Raw genomic sequence first — 23,309 nt, 5'->3', positions numbered from 1 at the left:
CATTTTTTATAACAATATCTCGTTATAGCGATCAAATTTTTCTGAAATTAATTTTTCATGTTATGTTCTATAATATGTTATCTATAACAATATTTTGCTATAACAAATCAAAATATATATGAACAAACGAAGATTTCCTTCTATATATACAAACAAGTATAGGTTTTGGAGTTCTATGATGATATCTTGAATCGAGAAAAGAATTGAACAAAACAACCCTAGAGATATGGCAAAAATGGAAATAAATTAGAATTCAAATGTACATAGTCATTGGAATATTATAACAATATATATATATATATATGCATTTATAAAATCATAAATATTCTCTCTTTGAATTGAATCAATTAGTGAATTCTAAGCCAATATCCTTTTTTTCTCTCTCTTTTTTTTTCCCTTTCTTTGTGGCTATTAGGGACTTTTTCATGACTTCACAACTTAATTAATTAATTTAATTAATCTGTCTTTTTGAGAAATGACACTGCTTTTAGACCATGTTTCAAAGCTGCATCCCAAACTAAGTCAATTCTGTTTACATCAATAGCCCCAACTTCATGATGTGTCCATCCTTCTAATGAATGCACAACCCCTCCTGCATGGCATGCATGGACTACCCCTCTCTCCATTGTGTACTGTTAAAAAGAATTATGAAGAAAAAATGAGCAAAAAATATAAAAATAAAATCTTGAATGAGAAATTAAATATAGGAATTAACTTAAATAGTCTTCCACCCAAAAATATAACTGATAGATGTATAATTAGGGTATAATATATGTATATTGACTAGTAGTTGTAAGAATTTTTGGCCGAGCGGCTAAATGTGTAACTTTTTGTATTCCCTTCTGTTTCAATTTGACTGTTATTAGGTTGACTCGACACGAATTTTAAGAAAGAAATAAATAATTTGGAAATTTATGATTTTAAATATGTCATAACAATTGTGTAGCTATAAGAACTTTTGAAATTCGTGGTCTTAAATATGATTATAAAGTTTGTCATTAAGGAAAAATGAGAAGTTTTAAGTTAATTGAAACGGAGTGAGTAATGCTTTTAATCTTTTTCCTCGAAAGCATACACTTCCTCCTATTCCAAAAGAACCTATTTTACTAGACACGAAGTTTAAGAAATAATAATAAAAAAATTAAACTTATGACATTAAGCATGGGATAACAATAATTGTTTGGCTACAAGAGATCATAGTTAAGGATAAAACGAAAACTTTAGGCAAAATCGTTCCCAATTAGGTTCTGCAAATTTTAATGTATAAAACGACTATATTGAGGAGTAAGGAAAGGGCTCCCTTCAAAAATGGATCGTTCTTTCAGAACAAAAGGAATTAGGTTACATAAACTGGAACGAAAATAAGACGCGTAAGGAGAGATAAAATGATAGTTTAGACAAATAATCTTACACTAAATGCATGTCTTTTTTAAGAGACGTAGGCAAAGATCTTAAAAGACATATAATATAGACGGAATAATATTTAAGACATACCTCACAAGAAGAAACTCCTTGAACATCTTCTGGTAATCTCATAGCTGCAAGATCACCATAAGTACAATCTCTTCTAAATGCCAAAATTGGAGGAACCACAAATTGGTGAAAATGAGTTCCTTTAGGTGCATAACTTTGCTCTCTTGGTGTAATCCATTTTCCAACTATCCATGTCTATAAACATCACAAGCCAAATAAACATAAAAATTATTAATTGAAAATAATAAGAATAATTTGTTTTTACTTTATTCTATTTTTAATTGGACATCTCGGTGCACTAAAGCTTCTGCTATGCGCATGATTTGGGGAAGGGCCCAACTACAAGGGTCTATTGTACGCAGTCTTACCTTGCAAAGAAAATACAGATGAAAGAAGCAATGATAGAAATACTAAAAAATAGTTGCATATCGTTAAATAAATAATATATGTATATACCTTGCAATTTTTGGCAGCTTGATACTTTGTCACTTGGACTAGATATTTTTGATATTCAACAGGAGCTTCCTTTAGGATATTTTGAAATCTTTCAGTAGACGTAGTTAACATCTACAATTTTGGATTAAAAAAAAGTTATAGATGAAAATTAGTAACTTCCAAATTAAAGAAAAAAATTGTACAATTTACATCCCTATACAATATACTGAGATAATAAATGTGCAAATTATTAACTAAGCTAAACAATACATCATAATTCCATTTATCCAACTCTTACCTATTTTAAATTCTATTATTTCTTTTTGTATAATTTGTTTAATTACAAAATAAAACTTTTTTTCCTTTATTATATAATTAGAGATGACAAAGTTAGGGAGTGAAATTATAACCTCCGGCCCTACCGTTTGAGTTGATTACTGACCCATTCATATATCAACTCAACCAATTTCAACAATCAAAGTTTGAATTGATAACTAATTCAAATTAATTTATAAAAAAATTTGTCAAAATATTTTTAAAAAGATATTTTATTTTATTTAATCTGTTATATATAATTATATTAAAGAAAAGTAATAATTTTATAAGGTAATGAAAAATTATAAAAGAACAAGTTGGACAGGTTGGGTTAATTATGACCCACATTTCAGCTCATTTCAAATAGGTCAATCAGCCGTCCATTAATTTACTCAGCCCAACCCGTATATTTCTCACCTATAATTATAGCAATATCTAACATATAAAAAAAATCGATAAGATTTCTTATAAATTATTATTTTTCGATATATTTAATCCAAATTAGCTTAATTTTTAGACGAGCTAAATTAGATGCAATGAGTTACGATGAGCTAATAAACAAACGAGTTATTAATTAATCTGTCGACACTTATAATGATTGAGCTAATTTTATCATCCCGTAAATAAAGTACTACATCACACAAATTGAAACGAACGGAATAGAGACTTACAAGAACACGAACTTGTCTTCTACATAGGTAAAGAGCAATAACTCTACCAAGTTTAGAAGTGGCTCCAGTCAAGAAAACTTCAGTGACATTTTCTGGAATTTCTTTAAGGATTACTGCTGCTGTTAATGTATTTCCATGAACAACTCTAACTTTAAGGTTAGGATGTTTGTTCACAAATAATGTTCCACCTCCATTTAGTGCCTCATTCTGAAAATAAACAAAAAAAAAGTTTAATGTATTTTTATATAAAAAAAAATTACATAATAATAAGTTAATAACAAGTAATTTTAATATAATTTCAAAACCAGAAAGTTAAAACCAGTAAAGAAAATATAATCTGCAACAAAACACAAATAATAATATTAAAAGAAGAAAATTCGGCCTACTAAATACACAGTATGTTTTTAAAAAAATTATTTCCTTCATTAATGAAATATATTCTTTTAGGAGAAAACGATATTACTCACTGATGTACCTTTCATCATAAATGATTTAATTAATTATTACAGCTATGTACCTTCACCATTTTTATTGTAGCATTAATGAATGAAGATCCATTTACCAACCAAATTTTAAAAGTTTCAACTAACCAAAAAGTGTCCATCACATGCAAATAAATTAATTACACTTTAAACTTTTTATTTTATTTTATTTCTCAATCAATATTCGATATCCGTTTTTGGTTTTGACAAATTCAAATTCGTGTTAAAAAATTCTATTTTAAAAGATAATGTGCATTCTACGAAAGAAGACTCCATATCTAGAACTTTAATACAAAATATCTGATTAAGAATGAAAAATACTTACTACTCTACCGCGCAACATTAGGTGTTGAACTTGACTTTGCACAAAAGGCACGTAGCTACGTTATTTCTATTTATATCATAGAGAAGCACATAACATATTTTATGGAGTAGTCTTTCTTCATGTTTAATTCACCATGTGACAAGATCTAGATGCCTAATGATCAAATTTTACAAGTAATTAAATTAAGAAATCAAGGTTGTGGTCAAACAATTAGTATCTCTCCATTCTTGACTAAAAATCTCGAGATTTCTATTTCTGAAAATGAAATTGCCTTTTAGTAGATAACACGCTAACCCCCCAAAATAAGACTTTCTAACGCAGATTCGAAATAGTCGAGCCAAAATAAAGCACTACTAAAAAATCTAAATTTAGTGATGGACTAATTTTATAGCTAAACAGCAAAATCCATTGCTAACCCTACTTAGCGATAAATTTTTGTTAGCTACAAGCAAAATAGCGACTGACCAGCGACGACATTGATAGATAAATGCAGTGTTTTTTAGTAGTGAGGGGGGGGGGTGTTTAAATAAGTACCTTATTCAATGCAGCAAGGCTGATAACTTTGACTCCCAATTTATCAGCTCTAAGAATTGCTTGCTCTATTTGGTTATTAATTCCTTCAGCTGCAAATGGCAAGAAATACTGCCACACCAAATAAATCAATGAGAATAAAAATAACACTTTGAAATATAACAATTTTTTTAAAAAGAAATCACCAGAAAATAAATGATAAAAGCATCTCGAAAATATAATTAAGTAAATAGAAGTAATTTTTTTTTAATGAAATAATCACATAATTTAATATGATATCTGAACACACAAGAGGGTTGGTCCGGTAAATACTTATCTTCCATCATGTGTTCACATCAAATCCAACCAGTTTAACTTCAGTAGTTAAAATTTAAAGTGAACTCATAAATATGTGTAAAAAAAAAAGGCAGATGCAGAATTTAAAATTTATAAGTTTCTTCAATAGTATCAAATTAATGTAAAATAGTCATTGAGTTAACGGTAGAATATTTATAAAATTTAGTGGATTTGTTGATATATACACATAGTCCGGATAAAATCTAATTGTTTTCACATGAATAAAAGTAGTCATACTATGTATAAAATAAACATATCATGCATTCATTGATTTGATTTAAACATCGGTGTGGGGTGGGTAAGTGGTCACACTTCCTCGCATTATTAAAAAAAAATCACGCGTTTGCCTCGTGAAAAAAGTTAAGTTGGTTAAAATTGTAATAAAAGAAAAATAGAGGGAGAAAAATGATATATTAACAAACCTGGAAACCGAAGCGAGGAACCACCCAAGTTTGATGTAATCGGCCCCTCAAGTTATAAAAAGTTGCCAAAAAGACCTTGGAGTATGCCCACATGACAAATAGGAATACAAAAACTATAGGCAAACCGGGAAGCAAAAAGAGTCTTGTGCAAAATGGAGTTGAAGCAAATGATCTGAATAAAAATGGTGCATGCATTGCAGAAGTCATGTCCACTATATGTGCCAAAAATACAAAATCTGGCACCCTCCCATTTTTACCTGAAAAATAAATTAAAATAAATTAATTAATATATAATTAAAAAAATCAGATAAGAATTTGAATGATCAATTCCTATGGATCGAAGAACTTTCTACGGTCCGTAGGATCCTCTCGTCAAGTGACCTAACACTTAGTCAAATTTCCAAACCTCAGGGCTCTCCCTACAAGTCCCATCTATGGACTATAGGACCTTATACGGTTCGTAGATATCTTTCGTAGATCACATCTCAAATATTCCGAGTAAAATGTCCAAAAAAAATTGTTCAAAATTGAAGTCGAAAGAAGTTTATTTGAAAAGTACATGTCATATATTTTCTCTGTCCCAAAAGAAATATTATGTTAGCAAAAATTATGTACATTAAGAAATCAATAAATATAATATGTATTTTATTATTAAATTATCTATATTTAATATATGTGTGTTGAAAATTGTATACTGTTAAAACATGGAATATAAAGCATACTAATTTTTGTCTTAAATTTCTAAAATAATATTTATTTTGGGGCAATTTATTTGTTTTACTAAAATAACATATATTTATTTACGCTTAGTGGGTACATATTTTTTCCTTGGTTCTTTCACCCACAACTTCTTTATGATAATTGATATGAATTTTTGTACAAAGAGATAAATTTAAAATTATTCAACTAATTTTTTCTCTATTAAATAGAAGCTATCTCATTCAATTTAAAGAAACAAAAACATTTAATGATGTTCAAAATTGTCCTTGTAGTAATAATAAATTAACACTTTTCCCTTTTTCCGTAGTGATATATACTTTTACCTACGATATTGACAAAACAATTAACACTATAAAATCACCTAAGAATAATAATATGTAATTAATCCTAACAAAAAAAGAAATTAGTTACCTGTAAACTAAGATATGTTACCTGCTAGAACATGATAGTTAAATTGTATTGACAAAACCAATGGTTTATATTATTAGTTATTCTAAAATCGTTAGTCTATATTAAGATATATATTATATGTCGTACATATTTCTTTCATTCTTGATTAGAGATTTTCAATTCGATCTCAATAAATGAAATCATTGGTAGTATTAAGGAATCTTAATTGATTATTTATCTGAATTTTCACCTTATTACTGAGAGTTCGATTTCTCACCTTGTAATCCACTTTCTCTGTCTCAATTATTTTCTAAGAAATAGATATGAAATCATCTTTGTTGTTTTTGTTAATGATCAACTTTTAGGCGCAAATCTTAATTTAACCCATCATCAATACAAATAGCGAATACCGAGTGAAAATTTACCTGATTCAACACTTGATTTTGTGTGCATCTCCCATGATTTTGGGTTAAGTGTGTCACCTAACACATCAAAAATTGGCATAAATAGGCAATAATTGGTCCCTTTTTCTGTATGGTGCAGACTGTGATACCTGTCAAATTTATAGCCAAAAAATTGGGAAATAATAAATGTGTTATCAGAAAAAATAATTAAAGAATTAAATGAGTAAAATAAATGTATTTTATTATAAAATGTAATATTGTTATATTATGGCATTAAATTTCTTTTGTTGCCTATGCCAGAAGGTACACCAACTTTTTTCAACCATATAATTTCTTGAAGAGTGTATTTAATGCTTTATTCAATATGCAAAATTTATTGTTGAAATTATTTAAATAATTCTCAAGGAAATTGGGACATTTCATTTATAATCTGATTTCAATAAATATTTAAATTCAATTTACAATTTCTCAAGGTAAAATAATACATATACAATGTGTATTATCTATCTTCCAGAATTGTTGCACTCCTTTTAATAAAAATATTTACCAATTTTAATCATAAAAATATAAGTGTAAAATACTTTTTATCTCTCCCTTTAACATTTCACTAATTATAGCAATAAAATAGTAAACTTTTAAAAAGTAATAAATATCTTTTTTTTAAATCGCCAAATATTTTTTATAATTTAAATAGAGAAATTAATCTTATAAATATTTGCGTCTTATTAATCTCTTATGTCAAAATAACGATCTATTTAGATGTGATTTAAAAAATTTAAAACTTATAATTGGCCACAAAACTAATGAAAACGAAACTTTCTGCACAAATTAAGAGTCTTATTGGTATACAACATGTTGACAATAATTTATGCATAATTGTTTTCAACAAAAGAAAAGATTCACAAAATATCCCGCATTAATAGTATTTGAAGGTAGAGTCGCGCTCCAAATAATGTGATGTAAACAACTTATTCTAATACAAGTATTAATGATTATTTCACGATTCAAACATGTGACCTGTTAGTCGCAATGAAAATATATGTACAAATTGTTTTTTTAAAAAAGAGAGTATTTACTTACGTTGGAGTGTAGATCAAATACTTGAGAAAAGGAATTGCTTCAAATAGTTGATGAGGAATAATCTCAAAATTGCAATGTCCCAAACATCTTAGCCAATCAAATATCAACACATAACCATAAATCATAGTTAATGATCCATATCCCAATAGACAAGATCCAAGAATTGGAATTCCAATAATTCCACCTAATATTGTATGCTCCAAAAATGTAGCATGACCAGCTGAAATTTCCAAAAAAGAAAAGAAAAAAAGGAAAGAGTTATTTAAAAATCAAAAAAAATAATAAATACAAGGAGTATGGATTTATCTTATATACTGATAGGCTAAAAATATTTTTACATTATCATTATAGTTTAACTTGTTATAACAGATAAATATAGAGATAGAAACGAAAAATTATACTATATAAATAAGGCATAAATAATTTAAAATTTATCACTTATATATAAATTGATAAATTCCTCTTATATACAAAAAAAAATTATAATACAAGAGAGGGGTTCAAAAGTTATTTTAGGTCATTGGTTCAAAATCCCATGTGTGACATTAATTATCATATTTTTGAGAATCATGCTATTTTAATTTCTGAATTCGCTACACATGTCTTGTTTTCCATGTTGCTAATTCCATTTAATATGAAAAAATATTTGTAATTATTTTTTAGGTGACGTATAATGTTTAAAATGTTTAAATTATGACCAGATCACTTAAAATATAACTACCAAATAACAATTCGATTGTAATAAGTGATATTAATAACCTAAAAAAAGACAAATAATATATTTTACTACGGGTTAAAACATATTGATAGTATAAAAATTCTCTACACTATTTAATAAGTGAAGACTCAAACTCTACTTGTGAGATTTTATTGGATATATTGTTATTGTATTTAATAAGTGAAGAAAATAAATTACCTGTAAATGGTTGGGGTACCGGTGAAGAATGATGAATTGAATGATAATTGTTGAATAAATAGTTTCCATGAAAGCATTTATGCAATAAATAATAAAGTGGCTCTGAAATTGTTATATGGAGAATTATGATAGCCAAAAATCCTCTCAAATCCCATAAAGGAAGATTTATTTGGTCTTGAAGCATGTAGAAACCTAATGAACCAATGATAGCTTGAAGTATTATGAAATTATCCCTGAAAAATACAACAAAAGTTTTGGTCAAGTAAAAATTTGCATGAAGTAATAACATAAAATAGAGGCTTTGATAGTAAAATTATTGTGTACTTAAGAAATTTATGCCCCTCGATATATCATTATTGAAGGCGTATGACAAACTTCCTTTGGAATTTACAAAACTAAATGAAATTTAAGTTCAACATTAAAGAAGATGATTGGGGTGGCCGGTGGGCGAATGGTAGGGTGGAGCTAGAGAAAAGCTATAGGTTTGACAGAATTTAGTAGTTTTGATTAAAATCTTGTATTTGTATTAAGCAATTCACTTAATATGTATAACTAATTATTCAGAACCCATTGAACTGTGTGTCAGGGATGTAGCTAGAAAGAAAGCTACAGATTCGACTGAATTCAATAATTTTTTATCAAAATCTTGTCTTTATGTTAAGAGATTCACTTAATATGTGTAAATAAATTATCCAGAATCACCCAACTGCCTTTTTTAGAATTCAGAATCAATATTAAACTCAAAAATCTGCATCCGCCTCTGTATTCGGTGCATGAAGCATCTAGTGATGAACAAGTAGGGCTCGAGGAAGGACCTTACCCCGAGGAATATATACATAAACAACATATGCTTCTGAAGCAAGCATCAGTGACTGATTCTACGAAATTTCAAGATTGCAAATAAATTGAAAGAAGATTAATTCAAGATAAATTACCAATCCCATTCATTGTCAACTTGCTTGAAATCAACACCTTCTTTGATTATTCTTCGATTTCGAGTTAAGAACAACATGTTACTGAAAGAATTCCAAGCACTATGCAAAGTGCATCTAAGTAAACATATAATGAGAATATGTAGACACCATGTTGCTTCCTTGATGTTGTTATCTTCTTGAGATCTTGAGTAAAACCATTTTGCAATAAAAGGTCCATAGAGTAAATACTGTTCAAAATATAACAAAACAAAAAAAGTAAGTCAAACATTATTGTACTAGTTAATAGCGCGGGCTAGCCACTTTTAAACATTATTGTACTAGTTAATAGCGGGCTAGCCACTTTTAAACATTATTGTACTAGTTAATAGCGGGCTAGCCACTTTTAAACATTATTGTACTAGTTAATAGCGGGCTAGCCACTTTTAAACATTATTGTACTAGTTAATAGCGCGGGCTAGCCACTTTTCAATCGTGTTATCGAAAAATAACCATCGTTCTATAGTTTTAAGTTTTACTAGTGAAACTCTATGACAAGCAAGTATCATGTAGTTTCACTTGTATAAGTGGAAACTCCATAACAATCAATATGTTTCTATTAATAAGAGTTGAAAACCGATTATTAAGTTGAAACTTCAGAATAATGACTATTTTTTACTTTTTTCTATTATAAGAGTTTAAAATCGCTTGTTTTTAGTAGTGAAAGAACTTGAAGAAAATATTTTTAAAAAAATTAGAAATTTTAATAAGTACCTTGAAACTTCCCAAGTAATCCCATGGCCATGTTGACAATGAAGCTTCCATTGTTAAACAAGAAAAAGTATTCAAAATCTTCTCCCTCTTAAAGAGAAAAATATGTTGAACAAATCCCTATATAAGAAAAAGGGAAACTAAATGAATTGTTTTTCTCAAATAAAAAGATAATATTGTGTCGTGAGTAACTGAGTATGTTTAGTTTCTCAAGAAGGTGAAATAATTGAACTATGTTAGCATTAGGCTATTCTCACTTATATATAGATGAAAAATAGAAATATGAAACCTTATGAAAATAGAAAAAGGATAATTATTCCCTCCATTTCAATTTATTTATCTGAATTACAATGCGGAATAAGTACTTTCGCTAAATATAAAAAGTAAATACACGAAGAGGCCAAATGGAGTTTGACATCTACTCTATATCCATAAACAATAATTTTAATCATGTATAAACAGTGTAATTTTTCTTATAAGTGAGTTCGGATGAACTCCCTCGTCCCTTGCTAGCTTTTCTCGTGCTGGTTTAGACTTGTGATCTTAAACTAAAGATATATAAAATTTACCAAAACATCCTGCATGCAATCACGTGGTCTTAAACATGTCATTTGGACAGTTCATGAAATTAAAGAATAGTCAATTTTTTTTTAAAAATAAACTAAAAAGAAAAATAAAACAAATAAATTAAAACGGAAAAAATATTTTTTTTAATAATTCTGAAACTACTTATTAAAAAAAAATTATTGTCACTATCAGTCATTTATATTACAACAGAAAAATGGACTTCAAAAAAAAAAAAAAAACTAACAACTGGAAAATTCAACGCGTCAAATTTTATTTATTTTTTCCATTGAATTAGGAATCAAGTAGCACAGCTGTATAGAGATGGTGGAGAATTTAATGAGGAATGGCCTCTACACTTTTTATTTTTAAAAATTATTTGTCTGGTATTCGATAATTATTTTGGAACTCGACTAATTTAAACATATTGCGTAAAGCTCATGAAAAGAAAAATCACTACTAAAAAATACTAGATTTAGCGACAGACAAATTTTGTAGCTAGACAATAATAAAATTTGTCGCTAATCTCATTTAGCGACGAATTAGCGATATATTTATGTTAGATACGTGTAACTACATTTTTTTTTAGTAGTAAACATGGGTCTTATAACAATATTGTTCTGATCATCTTATAAGCATTTCGATTATTCCACCAGACTCTTATCACTTCTCACTAGTATTGGTATGCGAATCGTCTTGCACGCCTCAAATTTTATCAAACCAGGTATCAATAAGCGGGGGAATCAAAATTTTCACTAAAGAATTAAAAATATAAGAAAATTAACACATGAAAAAGTCCATGGCAGAAAATTCAATATCTAATATATATCGAGTATATATAACTTTCTAGTGATAGGGTATTTCCATTTGAAATATACTGAAATTTGAACCCCCGTATTTAATATTTGTGTTAACTTTATCGATCATTAAACTACGCACTACTAAACTAATGAAAAAAAATCAAAAATCGACGGACAGGGTTGGTACAAAAAATGAATCCAGTCCGTTGATTTTGTTTTTAAAACAAAATATATTTTAATAGAAAATCTACTTGTTCAATTTATGTGTGGTTGAACGATAGAATTGTTCAAACTCATAAAAAATACCTGAATTCAATTCTAAATAAATAATTTTTTTATATATATATTTCTAAAAAATCGATCTTGTGTGTCCACTGTCAATTGATTTGACGTTGATTTTCCACCTTATCCGCTGGTTTTCACCCATTTTTTTTTAGTAGTGACGTCTTTGAACACGGTTGTGTGTCTTAATTATACAGCGGTAGTTGCAAATTCTGCCCTCATTTTTGTTGTTGTTTATGGTTGGACTCTATTTAATTTTCATTCATAAATGCATACATAAACATCACAGGGTTAGTTAGTGAGACGTGTAGTCAAACATGTATGGATTTGTATAAATAAGAATGAGTAGATTCATACGTTTTTTATTGCACATATATCCCGATTGGACCAAAGACCCAAAAAAATTACAACACTACCCCGCCCCTTCTTCGGTCCATGTTTATTTTCGTGTGACATTCATGATATTATCAGAATATATATATATATATATACTTTGATGGTATCAAGAAGGCGCGCAGATTCCTTTTTTGGGGCATGAAAATAATGGGATATCCAATGATAAATAGTTTCTCTTTTTGAGGTATAACAATAATTATCCCTTAATTTTATCTACTGGATTTGTAAAATGCATTTATATAATTGAATTATTTGTTAGGTAATTGATATAAATTTTTAGTGACATGTTGATTTCTGAACGAGTAGATATTTTCGCAGAAGCATAATACATCTAATTAATTATTTCGATGTATGAATTCATGATTGATAGAACTTGTTGTTTTATCAACTTTAACCTAAAAGAAAAAATGTAAAAATTTAGCTTCACTTACTAGTAATTAATTAAATGCTACTTATGAGATCTACGACAAAATATCCATTGAAAAAGGTTTCCATTAAGTTAATTTCATGACAAACTTTTAAAAAATAAAACTTATACACCTTAATTTCAAACAAGTTTGAAACTGGTCCTATTTGAATCTTTCACTTACTCATATTGCTCTAATTAACTTCATTTGTAGACAATATTTCACCTTTCAATGTCAGCCAAATTCAGTTTGAAGACAAAATACAATAGCTTCCTCTAGTATATATATATTTGTATATACTATAGTCTATAAATAGAATTAGCTAAAGTCAAAAGCTTTGAAAATGTGATCTTTTTAATTAATTTTATGTGGTTTTAGGTCAATTTCCACGTCTTGAATTAACTCAATTACGGAATTTAAGATTCATTTTTATGATGATATCACATGCAAATTCATCAACAATCTCAACTTATCTAATATGACGCCCTCATGTTATATTATCCATATCATTTCACACATTGTGTGTGCGAAAAAAAGGGGCGCCTTAAGTTTCAACATTAATGTTCATGAGGGAATAGATTGTCGTCTCCTGATATTCGATTACAAATATTTGTGTTGGAATGTCATTTACCTCGCATATTAGTTTGTTTTTTTTAATTGATTTGTACCTAATAATGGTTCATGTATTTGTAGGACACATTGGATGTCACCTTCAATGTAATGCCAATTTCAGTTTGAATACAAAGTACACAGTACAAAATTGCTTCCCTCTAGCATCCAATGCTTATCCCATTCAAGTTTTCGTGTATAATACGATAATCAAACCTTTTTATAACTGCATAGTTTATTGAATAGCTTCGTATTGCTACAATAAAATATTATTTTAGAAAATATATAATATAACATAATATGAAAATCAACTTCAAAAAAAATAAAAATATTGAGGTTATAATGATACTTTATTATATTACAGTATGCATGTTATAAAAAGGTTTAGTTAAATATGCGTACCAAGATTTTTGGGGTTGGCTGAGTGGTTTATGGGATTCATATTACATGCACTATATTTTTATTTTTCGAAATCTTTTAGTAAAAATTTTGAATCTACCACTGGAACTGGCCCTCTATAATTCATAGAGCTCGGGGAGGCTGACTAAGAGTAAAGGAACGAACTCTAGATCGTCAATAGTGAATAGAAAACATATGTGTAGCGTGTCATTAGAAGAAAAATAAGTGTTTTATAATTATTCAACTATTTTGTGCTCAACCAAACTGTACACCGCCATATAAATAAAAATAAAATAAATATTTTATTTGATTCATACACCTCTATGATTCGTGGAGCTCAGGGAGGCCGACTAAGAGTAAAGGAACGAAACTCGTAGATCATCAATAGTTAATACACAACATATGTGTAACGTGTCATTAGAGGGAAAATAAGTGCAATATAAATATTATTCAAATATTTCGTGGTCAATCAAACTCCACAACGCCTATATAAATTGAAACAAAATGAATATTTTTATATCAGTATTACCTTACAAATAATATTATAAATACTTTCCAACCGTCCTACACCTAATATGGGTCCATCCTACTAATTAAGCATGTTAGGGGGAAGGTATACACTCCATGACTTTTGGCAAGAAATAGTTGGCAGGGCTAAGATGCATTTATTGCAAACTTTGAGGGGTCAAAATCTCAAAAAGCAACAGAAATTTTGGGCCCTCACAAAAGTTTTTAATGATGCTCCGACTTGTCAATATAGCTTCCGTTAGTCCATAAATTTTTTTTTAAAATTTAAAAAATAAATAAATTATGTGCTTAGTTAAAGACTGCAACATAAATTGGAAAGCAGGGTGCAGTAATAATTACTTCTTTATTTGGTTACTAATAGTTATTCGTCTCAAATTATTTATCATGATTTTTAAAAATAGTTATCGCAAAATTATTTGTGATCTTAGAAGTTCAAAACAAAATTATTCTATTTATCGTTCGTAATAATTCTGCTTAAAGACTACAAACATCTTAATCACAGATAATGTGATAAATAAAGGGTAAAATATATTTTTTTTTAATAAGAAACATGTAAAAAGAAATTACGTCGGATAATTTGAGACGGAGGAAGTAATAGTTATTCTTTCATTTGGTTATTTGTACTTGTAAATACTTAAAAATATTGATAAAATATTAAATTTTATTTGAGGAGTATTTTAAGAGAAATCGATCCCTTATTATTATTTTTCGTCTCAAATATGTGTCTGGCATGTGTTAGACACGTAATTAAACCAAAAAAATAATCCAAATTTAGCCATAAATTTATCAAATTAGTTTATATATACCCCTTAAAATATATAATATGAAGATATTTACATTTTGAAATAGATAAAATTGGAAAAACATACCTCCAATTCGTACTGTACAAAAAAGTTTAGCAAAATATCTAAGTTGGTACACAATTATTATTTATTAATCATTCTGACTCTTACCTTCTTGTTATTATCTTAATAATAACTAGTACTATTATCACCAACCAGGATTTTAGTACAGGATTTTAGTAGAGGGGTAAATATTTTTTTTATTTTTAATTATAAATTTTGAGTTTGAATCTTTGATATGAAGAGTCGCTTTTATAGCTTGTTTGGATGGTTGTTACTTATTGTATTGTTAATTTAAATATAATATTCGTTTTTAATTATTATTTAATTTTTATTGTACTGTATTGTTTAATCAATTGTTATCGGGGAAATCTCATTTTGAATGACTGATTTGGTGTAATTGCGCGCGTCGTTATCTCCCCCGCCCTCATTTTGTCTTTCTGTCTTTACTTATTATTTTTATAAGGAAAAATGCTCAAATATGCCATCCGAACTTTGAGAAAAGACTCATTTATGTCATCCTTTAAAAGTTTGACTAATTTATGCCATTTTCGTCTGAAAAAAGGCTCATCTATGTCATTATTTGTAAACTAAAAATATTTTTCGTTTGCAAAACTATTTTGTACACGTGGTCAATTATGATTCGGTCACGTCGTTAAATAAATTATTATTTAAAATGATAAAGGTTCAAATATGTCATCGAACTTTGGAAAAAGGATCATCTATACCATCTGTTAAAAGTTTGACTTATCTATGACATTTCAGTTAACAAATAATGGCGTGGATGAGCTTTTTTCTCAAACGAAAATGACATAAATGAGCCAAACTTTTAACGGATGGCATAGAGAACCTTTTCTCAAAGTTCAATGGTATATTTACGGCTTTTCACTTTTTATAATTGTCACGATCCGAGTCTACACCTTAGCCAAGACACGGTACTCGAAACCACGAATGGCCCCGAGCTATCCCTTGGCATAACATATCAAAACATATCGTATGAAACTAATGCGGAAGATAAAACATATCCTTAATAAGTCTTAATCAGAAGTCAATAAATCCATGATAAATGAACAACTAATGTCTGAAATAAGCATCTAACATTTAGACTAAAGGAAATAAGTTTACTGGGACATGGCCCCCAGTTACCTCAAACCAATAAATAAATAAACTCCTAAAATTTGACTAACAACTAATTCGGGAAGCCCCCAAATGACGAGGACTCACCACTTGCTGGCTGGAACTGCTACAATCACTTAGCCATGAGCCTGGGAACGAACATCGAAATCTACATCATAAAATGATGCAACTTAGAGAAAATATGCATCAGTACTTGGACTGTACTGAATATGAAAGAAGCACCAGCATACTAGTATAACATATCATAAAGGGAATAGTGGAACAAGGTTTTCAAAAATCATATATATAGTAAGAGTACTTGAAGATAAAACAGTTAGAGCTCATGTCTAAATACCACTAAAATTCTTCTTTCAAAAGCATAAATATAGATAAGCCTATCTCATTAATCTTGCATGAACATATACATAAAATAGCATACTTAAAATGACCACAATAAATGAAGATCATATCATAAAAATTTCATAAAACTGGGATTTTTTTATAACCGACATACACCATGTGAGCTCATGATATCCAACAGCTAACCCAGTTGGGCGGGCTGCCCTATACCTTGTCGGGGTATAGGACTATATCATATCTAGATAGATCCACTAGTTTGTGCCTCTCAAGGCCATATGGAGTTGCCCGACAAAGCGGTACACTCAAGTCTTACGTTGGCGCGTAGTTATGGGACTTGAGTTTTTCTAAAATCCGCATCCTCTCGGTACTAAATAGTCCTCCCAAAACAACATATACATATACTGCTCATAGATATTAAAATCACTTATCGTTTGAATCATATTTAAGACTAAGCTTATAAATCATATCATAAAAACATATATATAGCTATAATTTGTGTCATGCTTATTCTCATACTTAATATACCATAAAAAGTTTGAAGGACCACAAATGAAATCATGCCAAATCAGTACCATAAGGTTTAAAATCAAAGTGAACAATGAAAACTTATCTTATTGGAGAAAACTCATAATTTCATAAAGAAGAAAACTCATAATTTCATAAAAAAACCTAGCTTTAATTCTAGCAACATATTGATGTTCTCTGAAGAAGTTGATATATATACAAACAATAATTTAACACAGTTATTCACATATGGCAGCTGTGTTTCCTGTTGTTAGCTAGTACTATAAAGCAAAATCTAATTGAATTTTATTTTCTTAGAATCCTAACAAGATGATCATATACTAATAATTATTGAACATAGTAATTGTTAGAATTGATAATCAGGTGTCATGCGGAAGGTGAAAAAGTAAACCTCGGAAGATCATGAGTAAGAAAACAAACGAGAAATATACCCAAAGAGACACAAACATTTAATGTAGTTCGGTTCAATCGATCTATATCCATAAGAAGAGATGAACAATCCACTATATATATAAAAGAGAGTACAAAATATCGAGATAAATAACCTCACACAATTCACTCAGAATAAAAAGAGGTTCCGTCTCACAAATTCTCTCCCTAAGTGAACTCTCAAAGCCTCTAGGACTACATTGTGAATACTACCAAGTTAAAAAAAATGATCATCTATTTATAGAGCCATAAACTTTTTTCTACAAATAAAAAGACTAGCTATTTTAATTTCTATTTAAAAAAATAAAAAATTCAATTATACTAGAAAAATTAGGACAAACACCCAACAATAATCATTAATGATATAAATCTAAAATAATGTTTGAAAAAATAAAGAATTTTTTTGGTTCTTGGATAAAGAAAGAATAAATATCAGAGTTCATAGTAAAAGAAAGGGACTTAGAAGAAAGGGAAATATATCCTAGAGATGCATGTTATATCAGTATTCTTATCTTTTCGGAGAAAGATGATTCATGATTTGAATATTACTGGTGCTTAAATAAAGGGACCACACACATATATATATATATATATAAATATATATATCAAATATTTGTGTCTTCTAATCCGATCTAGCACGAATTCATAATTTGAACATTATTGATACTCAGAAAAAAAAAAGGAACTCTTGAGATGCATTTTACATATCAGATCTTTGTATCTCGTAATCCGATCCGACACGGATTCATAATTCAAAAATTATTGAAACTTAAAAAAGAGACTCTTGAGATACATGTTATATATATTAGATACTCGTGTCCTGTAATTCGATCCAACACGGATTCATGACTTGAACATTATTGATTCTTAGAAAAAAGGGATTCTTGAGATGCATGTTATATATATCAGATACTCGTATCTTGTAATTTGATCCAGCACGAATTCATGATTTTAACATTATTAGGGCTTAAAATATAGGGACCCTAGATATGCAAGTTATATCAGTAAATACAAAATTTATTAAGTGGGAAGGGTTTACTATACTAATAGCTTGGCTTGATCTCGCTCCCTTTTCTCACTATTCCTCTCCCCACTAAAAGGAGTAATTGAGAATCTCAAGATTTTTTTTTGAGTGTTTATACGTCTTTGCGATACGATTGAAATAAAAAGGAATATTTTTTTTACTGCCTTGTATTTATATGAAATATCATGCGTAACATATTTTTGACTTTTAGCTCGATCCATGAAAAAGTATGTTATAGCTGAAGCACAAAAAGATTAAAATATTCTAATTGTGTTCATATATTCTAGAAAATCTTCTAGATGAACAAATTTCATTTCTCAAGCAAGCTGCTACTTCCAACATTATGTATTATTCCTTGGACTGTATTTCACTTTTAAGTCCCAACACAAAATCAGTTAATTGACATGAAGAAATAATAGCCATATGTTTTATAGATCCCAATTTAAAAAAGAAAAATTGGGATCTAATTTTTAATATTTAAAATAAGCAAGTTGCCAATTAATTAAAGTTCCAGGGTTCAAGATTTTGACATGCCAGCAATTGTAGTCTGGATAATTAAAACAATTTTAAATGCCATGTAACTGTAAGTGAGTCCCTTCCATCATGAATAGTTTCTTGAAAAACGAATTGAGAATTTAAATTTTAAGTTTAATTTTTAAGATTTTCAGCATTAAAGTTATTGTATTTTGAAATTATGAATTTATATTTATTATTTATTGTGAATTTAATGAACTTCACACATAAATTTATACCTCATACTGAAAATATTGAATTTAAATGAACCCGATATTATAATATTGGATCCGTTCATGTCTGTAACGATCTTCCCGTCGTTAGGAATAGGCCAATGGGGAAGAATTTCGGGCCAGAAAACTTCGGATAGTAACTTCAAAAAATTTGAGCCTAAGCGAGATTTGGAAGAATTTTGAGTCAGGTGAAATCTAGGGTGATCATGTGAATGATGAGAGGTCAAATTTATAATTTGATGGGACATGCTGATAGCTAAGATGATACGGAGCAATTACAGCTTCGCGGAATCGCATTCAGGGAAGTAAAACTCTCGGAATCGAATTTGGCATGGAGGGTATAATTTTAATGCATCTTTGAAAGGGGTGTGTTGAGAAATGGGGGTTTAGAGCACAAACTCCGAACTCACTATTTCCGCATATCCCGCCAGAGCGGGACAGTCGCAACTTAAATAATGAAAAAGATCAGAAACGGTCTTTTCTACAACAATCAGTTTCTAAAACACCAAGAGGCGATCTAGGGCGATTTCCATTGATTTCCACGAATTTCCACACTTAAAGTAAGGTTTTTACTCCCTAGATTCATACTTTGAAGTATGGGTGATAATCATTGGGGAGGGTTTGAACTGAAAATCTATGATGAAAAACAGCCGTATGGTAAGGTTAGGATCATGGGCTTGGCCTAAGGAGTGAAATTGTATTATATTTCTTGATAGTTAGGCCCTTGTATTGATTATTGATATGTATTTAATGTTTTCTAGACCAAGAACAAGTAGAACAAACCCAAAAAGGGAAGACTCTTGCATTGTAAGGTTGTGAAAGTTTAATTTGAGGTAGGTGATGGTCTAGTTTCCTGTATGTGTTTTATATACTTGTTAAATTGCTTCATGATATGCATGTGTGAATATGAATAGGGAAACATGCTAGATTATGTGTGAAATGATCACTTACTAACCTGTTATTGTGATGAACCTGTTCTTGGTGATATAAATGTTGTAAACATTGAATATACTTGTTATTGTGATATCTTGGGATCGGGTGTCACATTCTGACACATAATTTGGATCGGGTGTCACATTTTGACACGTATTTGAATTAAGTGTCATGTTCTGACATATACTTGGATTGAATGTCACGTTCTGACACAAAATTGATTATTTGTAGGTCCCTTGAGAGGACCCTTGTGTGAAATTATAGCATATGTATGACATTGAGTTGTGATATTGAAGTGTTGTTGACTTATTCTCTATATGTATATGCCTATTGCGTTGAATTTACTTATCTATGATTCTCTTACTAGCTGACCGCGCGATCTTACCAGTACCCTATTGTCTTTGTGTATTGATAGTACACTTGTTCTGCCTTTTTGTTGAGTACATGGCATATTCAACGGATTGTGGAGAGACTTCGTCTAGAGGAATGATCATGTTTTCGAGTTCAAGTCTTTTCCATGACTTAGGTGTTCAGACAATGTTTCTATTTATTTCAGGTTTCTATTTGGAGTTGTCTCCTATTCTAGGCTTGTTAGTTTAGACGATAACTTTCAGTTCCTAGTGGTATTTAATTTCGCACAATGAAGGTTATAACTAGTTAGTTTATGAGTTTATGGGAACTCAGCACTTGTCTTTGACTTAAACTTGCTTCTGCATCTTTAAGCTTGTGTATATATTGCGATTATTGTTGTTGGTTGTTAGAATGGTTCTCCCACTGGAATAAGTATTGTGGTGCCAGTCACAACAAGTCGGGGTTGTGACAATGTACCAAATTAAGACTTAAAAGTAATACATATTCCCTTGTCAAAGACACCTATAGGGTGTCTACATCATCAATTTCCTCGATGATCTTGCCAAAAATTACTAGTGGAATAACAAGTACAAGTAATGATACATGCGGCCTTCAAAAGCTTCTTTTCGAGTTTGAAGCATGAAGCGGTAGTGCAGAAGCTACCATTGAATCCAATCATCTTAAAACGTCAAAACACGTTTTTTAACCAATCATAGAGGATATTCGACTAAGTTTACAAGTTGGCCAAACTAGCTTTATAAACACCTTTTCCTAATCTACATGTTTGATAAAGTCAATAAGTGCTTATCATGAGCTAAAATAGACAAAAGTCATAAGTATGTTGCTCGCTTCCAACTTATAATTTTATAATTTATAAGCACTTATGGTTTGATCAGTCAATCTAACTAGTTATTATTAAATTTAACACTTCTATCCAAACACGTAATTATTTATTTATATAAGCAGATTCAATATATACCTAGTTTTTTTAGGTTCTTTTTCAGCATAGGTTTATTTGTATTCATTGATTGAAGGAAGCTGAATGTGTATTTTTATTAACTAACATTGGGACATTTAATTATATTTTTTTGAATATTTTTTAATATTCTATGTGTGGCCATATGGGCCGGACTTGGCCTAGCCCGTGATGTTAACATACTTCTTGGGCCTTGGGGTTAGGTTAATAGTCTCAAGTTTAAATGGGCCGAAAAATCCCTCAACTCACCATACTTACGAAAACGGACGAAATGCACAAATACTCGATTTTGAGATTGTTGTTTAAGTTGTAGCCAAAGTTAAAAAAATAAAATTGGATGAATTAATCTATTTCGAAATAATTTCAGATATACAGAACTATAATTTTAAAAAAATGCATTTGAAGTTTGGTAAACTTTAGATATTTTTTGCCTGAAGTGTGGTGTTGTCAAGGCTGAAGACATTTTTTCTTGAAGTATAGCTTAGTTTGCCTAGACCAACTTAGGACATTTTGACATACAATTCAAACGAATGTATGGAAAAGCTTCAAACATATTTTTGCATGTAATTCAGACATTTATATATATGATAGAACTTTAATCTTTTTTGCATGAAGTTCAGATATATATAATTATATAGAATTCGAGACATTCAAAGATAGAATTCACCTCTTGAATTCTTTTTATTCGTTCATGCTCCCATCTCTAAATATTTTTGTTATTACGCTTATTTAAATAGCGCGAACAATTATAAGTATAATCATATAATATAAAAAAAACTTTATATATCAAAAAGAATGTTCTATTCTATATGCTCTTTCTCAAGATCTAAAATGTCAAATCATAATTTTTCTTCTAGAATATTCACATGTATTATAGTCAAGGACAATTATATAAATTAATTAGTTAATTGAGTTACGAGTGACAAATCGCCACATAAAAGATTCCATTTATAATATAAAGTATTATTATTTCTTTGGAATAATATAATAACAGTAACTATCCACTAGCCAAGTACAACATAACCCCCCCCCCCCTTTTTTTTTTTTTTTTAATGTTTTAAAGTATAATTTAAAGTTTTAAGTAGGGCATATACTCTCAGACTGTTCTTTCTGTTTTCAAACATTACGATGAAATGAATAAAAAATTTAAATTTTAATTAGAGAGATCGAATTTAAGTTCTGAAATAAATAAAAAAGTTATTAAAAAATATTTTTTTCTGGTCGTACTCGGCGCAATCTTGACATTTTAGCCAAATGACTAAAAGAATTTACTCCACCTAGCCATAGTTTTTTCTTATCGCCGGTGTATGGTCGATATCTAACGTATACATACTAACTTGTGATCTAATATAAAAAAATTTAATCTAATTAGTCGAAGCTCCAATACAATAGTGGCTCCATATTGGATAGAATTTGAACCCAAATAGTTAAAAATAAAAAAATATTTACTATTTTACGTATCATCTTGATTGGTCACTATCTTTTCAACTTCTACATATAGGTGAAAATATAATGATTAATAATAATTTGTAGTACATGTAATGATTGAATTAGTTAAATAAGTGATCTCCTAAAAAAATTAGGTCTCAAATTTAAAATCTCAACATAATTTTTTGCTCTGAATTCGTGGGATACAACTTGTCTAGTAAACTATTAAGTTGTTAGTACATCATCCCATATGATTATGATTTGTTTGATTACAAAGTGCACTTGGTACTTACGTAGTCCCACATGGAAGTCTTATGTTTTCAATTTTTTTGATAAAATTGAACATGGGACAGTATATTATTTTGTTATTAGATCACTTTATTTTATATTTTAAATGAAGAATATGACAGAA

General features: G+C 29.2%; 1 protein-coding gene across 1 annotated transcript; it reads right to left on the bottom strand.

Moving 5' to 3' along the window:
• Nucleotides 1–287: 287 nt before the first annotated feature.
• LOC129891600 (very-long-chain aldehyde decarbonylase CER3) lies at nt 288–10,421 on the bottom strand. Its single transcript, XM_055967014.1, has 11 exons — nt 10,186–10,421; nt 9,436–9,662; nt 8,501–8,733; nt 7,585–7,804; nt 6,526–6,653; nt 4,991–5,247; nt 4,236–4,343; nt 2,895–3,101; nt 1,930–2,040; nt 1,495–1,668; nt 288–632 (listed from the first exon to the last, which is right to left on the bottom strand). Exons 1-11 carry the CDS (start codon nt 10,234–10,236, stop codon nt 456–458), a joined length of 1,893 nt encoding a protein of 630 aa, XP_055822989.1. The 5' UTR covers nt 10,237–10,421; the 3' UTR covers nt 288–455.
• Between the last annotated feature and the right edge of the window lie 12,888 nt (nt 10,422–23,309).

The sequence above is a fragment of the Solanum dulcamara genome, chromosome 6 (genome assembly GCF_947179165.1).
Source record: "Solanum dulcamara chromosome 6, daSolDulc1.2, whole genome shotgun sequence".
Lineage (NCBI taxonomy): Eukaryota > Viridiplantae > Streptophyta > Magnoliopsida > Solanales > Solanaceae > Solanum > Solanum dulcamara.
Note: the sequence above shows the minus strand (reverse complement) of the source record. Positions and strands in the feature narration are given on the sequence as shown.